Source organism: Maniola jurtina, chromosome 21, assembly GCF_905333055.1.
Source record: "Maniola jurtina chromosome 21, ilManJurt1.1, whole genome shotgun sequence".
In the NCBI taxonomy this organism is placed as follows: domain Eukaryota; kingdom Metazoa; phylum Arthropoda; class Insecta; order Lepidoptera; family Nymphalidae; genus Maniola; species Maniola jurtina.
Window position 1 is genome coordinate 11,878,964 of NC_060049.1, and position 11,397 is coordinate 11,890,360.

At 38.9% G+C, this 11,397-nt stretch overlaps 1 protein-coding gene across 1 annotated transcript in view; it reads left to right on the plus strand.

The window, feature by feature from the left end:
• The window catches only part of LOC123876216 (leucine-rich repeat-containing protein 24-like), a 41,207-nt gene extending 31,279 nt beyond the window's left edge, over positions 1-9,928 (plus strand). Inside the window, exon 2 of the mRNA XM_045922398.1 lies at positions 7,107-9,928. Coding sequence (XP_045778354.1) covers positions 7,134-8,885 — 1,752 coding nt within the window. The 5' untranslated portion in view covers positions 7,107-7,133 and the 3' untranslated portion in view covers positions 8,886-9,928. The remainder of the gene's footprint in view (positions 1-7,106) is intronic.
• The last annotated feature ends 1,469 nt before the right edge of the window (positions 9,929-11,397 follow it).

Consider the following 11,397-nt stretch of genomic DNA (forward strand, 5'->3'; position numbering starts at 1 on the left):
GTATGTAATGATTGTAGGACCAGTTAGTAACACAAGTGTAAATTAAATATTTATAACACCCCCGACAAGTGAAGGTTACAGTAACTAGAAAAGAGCTGATAACTTTCAAACGGCTGAACCGATTTTCTTGGATTATAGCTAAGAACACTCTCGATCAAGCCATCTTTCAAATCAAAAAAACTAAATTAAAATCGGTTCATTAGTTTAGGAGCTACGATGCCACAGACAGATACACAAATACACACATCAAACTTATAACACCCCTCTTTTTGGGTCGGGGGTTAAAAATGCACATAACCCCGAAAAGTTAGAGGTGCGTGCCCAGGATCGAACCCCTGACATCCGATTAGGAGGTCGAACATGAGGTTAATTCGTCACGTTCGAATTGTGAAAACCTTTTCCACGCTACGAAGCAAAATGAACTTTTCAACACAGATTTCGAATGACAAAGAAAGCCTTTCGAACTAGTGAGACGAATAAAAGATTTATGTCTAAAGAACGCGTAGGCCCACTTGTGCAAGGCCGGGGTGAGACAGCTAGTCTTAAACGAAAATAAAGTCTTTAAGCTTCTTCACAAATTTCGGTAATTAAAAACTTTGCGGTGTTCCATCGACTCGGACCATTACCAGGGACCCATAAATTATGCTGTTTTTCTATTACCTGCTCGGGACCTCAACAAACTCCCAACTCAGTGCCCATTATCGTCACAAGTTTTACAACTATGTTGCTCTAACGCTTAACTAGACCCATAAATTCTTAGATTCATAATTCATATTTGCAACTGGCCTAGAAAGTTGTGCTTCTAACTAGAGGCGGACCATTTCACAGGTAGCATGTGAAAAATCATGTGAAAAGCTTTTTAATATGTACCAAGTAGCACTTAATATTGCTTTGTTACTTAAATTTCACACGTGCACGGTCATGGATCAGAGCTGAGATGCTTAAGAGCGCGCGAGCGAGAAAACTCGCATCGCTGCGTGTTGGAAAGTGAAAAAGCAAGTAGCAAAGAATCGTTTCCATATTTAACGCGAATTTTCTACTCGTGTGAAAATTTAATTTCGGTATAGGTATGTGGTACCTACCTGTGCAATATCAGCGCTAATGATCTTGGTCATAATTTCTAGTTTTAATAAATGTAGCAAGCGATGGCAAGTACGAAAATTTAAAAATCATTTTCCGTGAGAAATCGGCCTGTGAAATCACTGTGAAAAAATGATTATTTCACAAATGGAAATGATTTAAAAGTAGCATCAATGCCCATCTCTATCGTCTAACATACAAAAGCAGATACTAACGAAGTTAGAAATTTCCCCCGCGTGTAAAATGTTTTCTACTTTAAATTATTTTAAGGAAGTGCAGTTATTTATGGTGCACTTTGCAGAGTGCTCACCAAAAGTTATTCTGATATTAGAAAGATGCGGGATACATGGTCACATGGAGTGAAGAAGTTTGTTCTACGTTTTCAAACAATCAAAATCACAAGCACCACAAAAATGAAAAATTTATAACACCCCCGACAAGTGAAGGTTACAGTAACTAGAAAAGAGCTGATAACTTTCAAACGGCGATCAAGCACCTTTAAACAAAAAAAAAAAAACAAAATTAAAATCGATTCATAAATTAGAAGCTACGATGCCACAGATAGATACACAGATACACACGTCAAACTTATAACACCCCTCTTTTTGGGTTGAGGGTTAAAAATTCATATATATCATGTAAACTAAAACTTAAATAATTTATTCAAATTGAGTACACTTTTTTGTGGATCAAATTCCACAATGGAAATGGAATGTGGAAATGTAATGATGATTAATTACGTAAGCTTAAAACTAAACCTACGAGGGTTCCAAACGCGCCCTGGTCTAAGATCTTATGTTAGGCAACTAAAGTCTTCCTATACATCTGTGAACTACCAGCGCGGCAGTTCGGTATACAGATTCTACTGAGAGAAGGCAACAAGAAACAGCAAACGCTACGTTCCATGTTATATAATGTATTGATACCTAACTGTGAAAGTCACTTAGGAGTCGGGTTTTAGTGTTCAACTTTATTGCTCTCTCAGAATAAACTTTATTACTATGTATTAAACATATGTGTTCAGCAATAATAATTAAAATAATGGCATGAAAATGGCCTAATTATAACACCAGCAAAATGTACTAGCGTTAATAACAAATTTTGATCCCGGCCAGTCAAAAGCACTGTATACAATTACACGTGAATACAATATTAACTACATCATTAAAATTACTTAATATTGTATGAAAATTAAATTTGCTAAATTGGTAAACCAAAATTCATCATCCATGTTATTCAATATCACGGTTTGTTCTTCGACAGATCGAGTCTTTCATCTCTTTTTAACCCCCGACCCAAAAAGAGGAGTGTTATAAGGTTGACGTGTGTATCTGTCTGTGGCATCGTAGCTCCTAAACTAATGAATCGATTTTAATTTAGTTTTTTCTGTTTGAAAGGTGGCTTGATCGAGAGTGTTCTTAGCTATAATCCGAGAAAATCGGTTCAGCCGTTTGAAAGTTATCAGTTTTTTTCTAGTTACTGTAACCTTCAATTGTCGGGAGTGTTATAAATTTTTAATTACCACTTGTTTATTTCATGTAAGACTAGTGTCTCTTATTACGCTACGTATGTGATTCTACTACCGCTGCACCGGTTAAGAACGCCAATTCTACTGATTCTACTATGATACAATACATGATAGTTTAAGTTATGGACTGGACCTAAGTTTACTACCTAAAATGACTATAAATTCAGCCCGTTTCTCTATCTAGGTTTGCTAACCACGATCTCAGAATTTATATCATTCTGTTTTATTTGAATTAAAATCAACCATACACTTCAAAAATACTAAATAATTAAATCGCGAGAGATGCATCTGTTCTCAAAGTTTGCACCTTGTTGTCTATAATTAATATCTACCACTTCGCTTTGTATCGCGCTGACCTATCTATAGAGTACTTTTGACACAAGCGGGTACCCCTAGTACAAGTTTGTACGTCTCGAAAACTTTGATGGTTTTGTTGAGCGAATATTTATATCTATCGAATCTATAAAGTATTTTTCACACAAGTAGGTAGGTAACTCTAGTACAAGTTTGTACGTCTCGAAAACTTTGATAGTTTTTTAATATTAATTGCAAATATTTATATTAACTACTGATTGAGTGAATACGTATATTGACTGTGGTTAGTAATTAACATGTTGAACTGTGAGTGATGAAGTCCTGGTTTCGACTCCCGGGTCTGCCAAAAATGATACTGTACTTTTCTGTCAAGAAACTTCCAGTAGTTATAAGGTTGGCGGTATTTCAGTTTAATATTAAACTCACAGCTCTAATAGTTTCTACGCAGCATCGTACCAGAACGCTGAATCACTTGGCATCATAACTTTGCCCGTAGGGTGATAACTAGCTACAAAACCTACCAGACCAGACCAGAGACAATTTAGAAATTCTAAATTCTTCTTTCTTCTTTATAAGCCTTTGTTAATCCATTGTTGGACATAGGCCTCCTCACGTGCATGCCATTCCTCTCGGTGTTGTGCGAGCCTCCTCCAAGTTTTTCCCGCCAGCTAAAAATTCTAAATTGCTTCTGTCAAAACTCAACCCAGGACCTCTCATTTATAAGACCACAACGATCACTACTGCACCAGGAAGGTAGTTTTTCTTTACGACGGAAAACGTGTTATGTTAAATCAGGGGTTCTAAAAGTTTACACCTTGTCCTCATTATTCACTAATTAATAGCGACCACGCGACCCCTTGCTATCTCACTGACCCATCTACATAAGTACTTCTGACATAAAGCTTAGTATGAGATTGTACATATTCTTAGCAACGTTGATAGATTTCGAGCATCGAAACAATAGCGTCAGAGTAAAATAAACCTAAGGTCCCTTGATTTAAAGTCAACAATTCAGTACCGCCTATTTTAATTTTATTAAGTTTCCGCAAATGCCGACTGTCGATGTGTGCAGGAATTTGATCTCTCTAATAAGATAGATAAGGTTTGTCATCATCATTTTGCTGGCCCACTACTATTACTGAGTAACGGTCCTCTCAGAACAAGGGTTTGGCCACTGACTCCCACACTGGTTAAGTGCTGATTGATAGACTTAACACATCTCTAGGTTAGCCCGCTACCATCTTAGACTGCATCATCACTTACCACCAGGAGAGGTTGGAGTCAACGAACGACTTGCATCTGAATATTAAAAAAAACCTTTGGGAACGTTATGGAGAACTCTCAGGCATGTAGGTCTCCTCACAATGCTTCATGTAATTATTTGAAACGGACCTAACTTCGAAAAGTTATGCCCGGGTACGAACCCCCGAGCCCCCAAATAGGAGGCGGGTGTCTTAACAGGACGTGCTATGACTATTTTAAGTTTATTTTACTTTAACATGTAGTACTTAGGTATTATATTTTGAGGCTCGAATTTCATCAACGTTATATTATGTATCTCATACTAACCCTACAGTTAACAAAAGCGACGTATTTCGAGCTTATTGTATAAGTTTGTGTATAATATAGGGCCCAGTTTGACGGACAGTGATTTAGTTTAATTAATTAGACTTATGCGGTCCGTCATTTAATTTTGAGTTGATACTATCTTTGCTACATTTCAAGTTAAACAGTTATAACTCTAAATCAGGCATTAGACTTAAGGGTTTATTCATCTACTATAGGGTAAGTAATAAAAGAAACCCGTGTAAGTGGATAAACACTGTATTAAATAGAAAAAACAACCTATTATTGACTACGAGAACAATTTACGCGGCTCCGCTGTCCTGCGCACAGGCACGAGCGACCAGGACGGACGGAGCCGCGTAAATTGTTCTCGTAGTCAATAATAGGTTGTTTTTTCTATTTAATACAGTGTTTATCCACTTACACGGGTTTCTTTTATTACTTACCCTATAAGTGGCGCTCAACGTTGGGCGCCACTTATAGGGTAAGTAATAAAAGAAACCCGTGTAAGTGGATAAACACTGTATTAAATAGAAAAAACAACCTATTATTGACTACGAGAACAATTTACGCGGCTCCGCTGTCCTGCACACAGGCACGAGCGACCAGGACGGACTGAAGGGGTGAGCGCCTAGCTACTAGAGGGGTGTGAGGGAAGAGGGGCTGCATAACGAACCGGCGCTCGCCGCATACGACAGGGGCGTGAAGCGGGGTTCGACCTGGGTACTATACTACCTTTTAAATTAAAGGTCTTCTTCTTGATTTATGCTGTAATCCTTATTACTGAGGGTCATAACTCTTATCCATTAATTACATTAATGGTAGAGGTTTTCTTTGGATAATTATTGGATGGGCTTTCAGATCTTTCCACATAACAGTACCTATAGAATTTCGACTTAGGTATTAGGACAACTGAGAGTAACTATAGGAATTCGACTTAGTATTATCAACATCATGATCAATCTATTACCGGCCTACTAAACATGGCTCTCCTCTCAGAATGAAAAGGGTTTGAGCCATAGTCCGCCACGCTGGCCAATTGCGGATTGGTAGACTTCACACATCTTTGTGAAAATTGTGGAGAACTTTGAATTATACAGGCTTTCCCATGATATTTTCCTTTACTTAATCGCTTAAAACACACAAAACTCGAAAAAGTCAGAGGTGCGTGTCCGGGATCGAACCCCAGACCTAAAAGGCCGACGTCTTAACTATGCTATCACCGCCTGAGTAATTTTGAGTACGGACCACAAATGACACAATCATGTGACAGTAACAGACGACCTGCCTGTCGCAGTGGTAAGCACTGTTATGGTCTTATTAGTGGGAGGTCCCGGGTTCCATTCCCGGCAGGGTTTGGAATTTTATAATTTCTACATCAATGGCCTGGTCTGGTAGGAGGTTTCGGTCGTGGCTAATCACCACCCTACCAGCAAGGCCGTGCCGCCAAGCGATTTAGCGTTCCAGTATGATGCCGTGCAAAAACCAAAGAGGTTTAATAAAAACTCCAAGTTAGCCCGCTTTCATCTTAGACTGCATGATCACTTACCACTAAGTGAGATTGCAGTCAAGGGTTAACTTGTATCTGAATTTAAAAAAATGGACACTCAGGCGAGGTTTTAGTAAAACGATAGTTAAGTATACCAACAGCGAGGCACAAAGCCTAGCGGTTGCAATTAATTAAGCGATGAAATACAAGCTTTGAACGTATCGTCCGTTGTCAGGCCACGTCGCTTTGTAGTCAACCCATTGACCTACCAATCTGTTAACCTGTCACAATCGGTTAACTTTAACAGGGCTCTCTCCGTCACTTACTCCATACAATCGTAGTTCCAATTTCATTTGAATATTAAGCAACCAAAGTCCATGAAATTTTGCAGACATATTCTAGAAACTAATATCTGTGCCTTGTCTTGTTGTTGTCTGTCTTCCTTGTTGATATTACATTGCTAAACCGCATATAAGGCCGAAAAGTTAGAGGTGCGTGCCCGGGATCGAACCCCCGACCTCTTGAAAAGAAAGCCGATGTCTTAACCTCTAGGATATCACCACTTTAATGAATAATAATATCAAAGGTTAAAAGGTACCAAGTCAAGTATATTAATTTAATCAAGAACACGTCCAGAGAGTGTGAATTAGGAGTGGCTTTGATGTGGGTTGACTGATAATTTCGAATATAATTAACCCTCAAATTGAATACCTTGTTATATTAGCATCATAACTGATCAAGGATCATCCATATTAATAAGTGTTAATGATAGTCTGCGGTAGACTTGTGGTTAAGATTGCGGTTTTCTAAGTTTTAAAAATATACTTTCTGAAGCTCGTTTTAAGGAAATAGCCACCATGCTGCTCAAATGTGAATTGGCAGACTTCACACATAATTGAAAACGTTATGGAGAACTCTCAGGCATGCAGGTTTCCTCATGGTGTTTTCCTTCACCGTTAAAGCAAGTGATATTTAATTGTTTAAAACGTATAAGTATATAACTCCAAAAAGCTCCAAAAGGAAAATAGAGACCTACCGAACTTAAGATATTTTCAAATGCGAAGTATTTCTTTTTGTTTTCCGAAAAAAAAACAAAGTGAAACTTATAAATTTCTTCTTCTTTTCTAGGTACACCCAACCCGAATCTGATATGAGATGGGCATTCGAGAACTGTGGTGCGGACTGCTGGTGGCTGTCCTAATCAGTCCCTCGGGGAGCGACTGGCTAAGCTGCGGCCACATCTCCGCGTGCCACTGCAAATGGTCCTCCGGCAAGAAAACCGCATCATGCGTCTCCGCCGGTCTGGGACGCTTACCGCACTTGGCAAACGAAATACAAGTACTAGATTTACACGGAAACCCCTTGAACGAGCTCCATCAGGACGCCTTTGCGAGCATAGAGCTATTAAACTTACAACGCCTCAACCTCAGCGCGACGAATCTACGCTACCTGCATCAAAACGCTTTCAACGAACTGCGCATTTTAATAGAATTAGATCTCTCAAGGAATCACCTCACCGAACTTTCACCTGACACGTTCAAAGGGAACGAGCGTTTGAGGCTTCTAGTCCTTAGCGACAACCCGTTAAGTAAATTAGTCGCTCAGCAATTCCCGCCCCTACAACATTTAAAGAAACTAGAACTTTCGAGATGCCGTCTCCGCAAAGTTCACCCCTTCGCCTTTGTGAACCTGCGGGCCGTCGAAACTATACACGTCCATCAAAACTTGCTCTCCTATCTACACCAAGATACATTCAACCTGCCCGCGCTCAAAACTTTGACGCTTTCAGACAACCCGTGGTACTGTGATTGTAGACTCAGAGGCTTCCACGAGTGGTACCTTCGTAGCAATCTTGGGAACGAAGAAGTTTTTTGTGCAGGTCCGGAAAGTATGGCACACGTTCTATGGTTAGACACGAGAGGTGAAGAAATGGTTTGCCCTCCATCGACTGTGACGAGCCCATCCGTGATACGAACTGAAACTGGCGCAGATATCTCTTTTGGATGTTTCGTTCGAGGTGATCCGAGACCAACCGTCACGTGGTCTTTTCGACACACGGAAGTTACGAATAAGACTATTAGTGATAGTGAAATTGTAATCTACGAATATTCTGTAAGACATTCGAATGAGGATGGGGACGAAGTTGTAAACAAAAGTTCTCAGTGGTTCAATGTGTCCATAACGAATGTTACTAGTGATTTAGCTGGAGAGTGGAGATGTACAGCGAAGAGTCCTGCCGGTGAAGCTATCGCTTATCTAACACTTTTTTTACCCAAGGCGCGAACGGCTACAGCGCGCAGTGCTCCAGATTACTCCAAATTTTTCATAGCAGTGGGTTCCGTAGTGGCTATGGCTGGTGCTGGGTTTTTATCGGCTTGCTTCTGTTGGAAAATACGACGCCGGAGAGTACCTCCTAGTAGAAGTTTCACCGACCAAGAGAAGAAGTTGTTAGATACGTCTCTGGCTGTCAGTTGTGACAGGACTAGTGTAGAGATGGGTTCCTCGTATGGTTTCGAAATGTTTGACAGATCGATGTCTTTGGAGAGCGAGGATACTCAGCGTTGCTTAGACCCGGTCCAGATCACGATAGAGGGTCCCTCTGGATCCTTTCCTCCACCACCAGCAGAGTTTTCGATTCCTGCACCTTATGGTAACATTTTTATATCCGTGCAAGTGACTGCGCATAGTGAAGAGTTCCCTGATTTATTGAGTGGTGGAGCAACTTTACCCAGACGAAGTAAGACATGTTTTTTGAAATCTGCGTACGATAATATGGGACCTAGAGTAACAGCTGCTGGTAGTTCCACCTGGTCGTTGCCAGGTGCTAAGGCAGATGGGAAAGCAAATAAAGATACGACCCCTACTATGCCATTGTCAACGTTTTCTACAGAATTTACTGCCCTTTGAAAACTATTGTTGTAAAATTTTTGTATCGTGTGATTGTTTTTGTTAATGAAAGAGTAAGCTTTAACGATATGTTAGGAAATACATTTTCAGTCATTATTGTACCTAAGTGGTGTCATTGCACCTAATTTTTTTTTTCTGATTTAAAATATACACTTTTTTTGGGTTTCGTGCGTAAAAAGGCAAAATGGTAAAATGCAATGACACTACTTCCTTCCTTTCATGTTAGTTTAAATTAATTTATTAATTAAGTAAAAGATATGAACATATCAATATTAGCGAATGTAATGCTTATTTGTTTATTATTTCAGTACTAATTTATTTTTTTGATGTGGCTATTTTAACTGGGTTTACGTTTACGTAGATTGATTAGGGCCCGCCCACGACTTCTATTGTAGCTAAACGCGGCACGGCGAGCAGCAGAAATAAAGGCATCCATAATATGTTCTAATAGTATAAAAGCCGTCGATAGCCTAGTGATGACGACGTCCGTCCGTTCGAAGGTCGGAGGTTCGATTCCAGGCACGCACCTGCAACATTTCAGTGTTATGTATGTTTAAAGGAATTAAATGTATCACTTGCCATAACGGTGAATGAAAACATCGTGTAGAAACTTGCATGTCTCTAAAGTTCTTCATAATGTTTTCAAAGGTGCGTATGTTCTGCTAATTCGCACTAGGCCAGCGTGGTAGACTATGGCCAAACCTATCTCATTATGGGAGGAAAACCCTACACAGAAGTGAGACAAAGAGTTGATAATGATGATGATGATGAATATGTTTTTCTGTCAGTTTTCACAGTCACTATTCAGATGATGGGATACCATCTCTTGATGATCACTGATATTTGCATTAGAATATCTTATAATAATTATTGTTACCCACTTGCCGCTCCGCTCGTCGCCCCGCTAGATGGATGGGACCGCTAGTGTGTATAATGTACTAATAATTAAAAAATAGGTAGTTATTTATTACTAATAGTTCTAAGATTTTGGATCGACAATCTTGCTTTAAACCTCATGAGAGAAATAAAAAATATCAGTAATGTTTTGTAGTTTTATTATAATCCTGATATGTGATTGGATATTTGTTCCTTTTGCACGCCACAGTGACTGAATCGATTTGGTTAAAATTTAGAATAAAGATAGTTTATACCCTGAATTAACTTTTACTTTGAACTACTTTTTATATCAGAAAATTAGAATTAAAAAAGAGTTCCTGTGGGACTTTTAAAAAAACCGTATTTTCGTTTGTTAAAAGTCGCGGGTATCATTTAATTTTATTTATTTATTTTATGGAAACACACAGTACATGTAAAATTGATAAATATTCTAAATGCCAATTGTATAGTTATAGCAAAATAGTAAAAGCACAGTTGTCTTGGAATCCAAAAACAAATAAAAAGGGTACGAAACAAATTGGACAGCTGGAAAATGGAAAACCGAAAATACGGCGCTTTCAGAAATAGGGATAACTTATAAATGAAACTGGAAATCCTGCAAAGTACTACATTTGTAACCACAGAATTCAAAATAGTAAGTATGGAAGATAAAAGTAGGTATATGTTGGCAATTTATAATTTTCTAAGCTTATAATACACAGTAATTAGTGAGTATAATAAAACAGGCATACCCATTCGAGGTTAGCCTGCTTCCATCTTAGTCTGCATCTTAAGATTTCTTTTACTATCAGGTGAAATGGCAGTCAAGGGCTGACTTGTCATGGAAAAAAAGAAATGATTACCATGCAATTTAGCAGCACCAGAGGAACCACCAACGCGTTGCCCATTTTTCAGGAATTTTTTAATCCGCCCTTCGAATAATTAAATTAAATGTTTAGTCGGAACACCACCGAATTCCAGATTTCCGTGAAAGAAATGATCTGGAAAAATATACTTACGTAGGCATAATCGAAGTATTCGCATAAAACTTCGGTCAAAGCCTCCCACCAGACCAGACCAGAGAAATTATAAAATTCTAAACCCCAGCCGGGAATCGAACCCGGGACCTCCCACTAATAAGACCACTGCGCCAATGAGACCGTCAAATAGCCTTCGGATATGGAACCCTAAATAGTCGTATAAGAAAAAAACCGGCCAAGTGCAAGTTATACTCGCGCACCGAGGGTTCCGTACTCGGGTATTTTCCGATATTTACACGATGAATCAAAAACCATTATGCTTAAAAATAAATAAAAATGTGTTTAAGAATGTACAAGTAAAGCCCTTTCATATGATACCCCACTTGGTATAGTTATCTTACTTTGAAAATTAAAACACATTTTAATTTTTTTTTTCTGTGATGTAACAATAAATTCACGGTTTTCAGATTTATTCCTTTACTTGTGCTATAAAATCTACCTACCTGCCAAATTTTGTGATTCTAGATCAACGAGAAGTACCCTATAGGTTTTCTTGACAGACACGACGGACGGACAGACAGACAGACAACAAAGTGATCCTATAAGGGTTCCGTTTATCCTCTTGAGGTACGGTACCCTAACATGGTAAGTATATA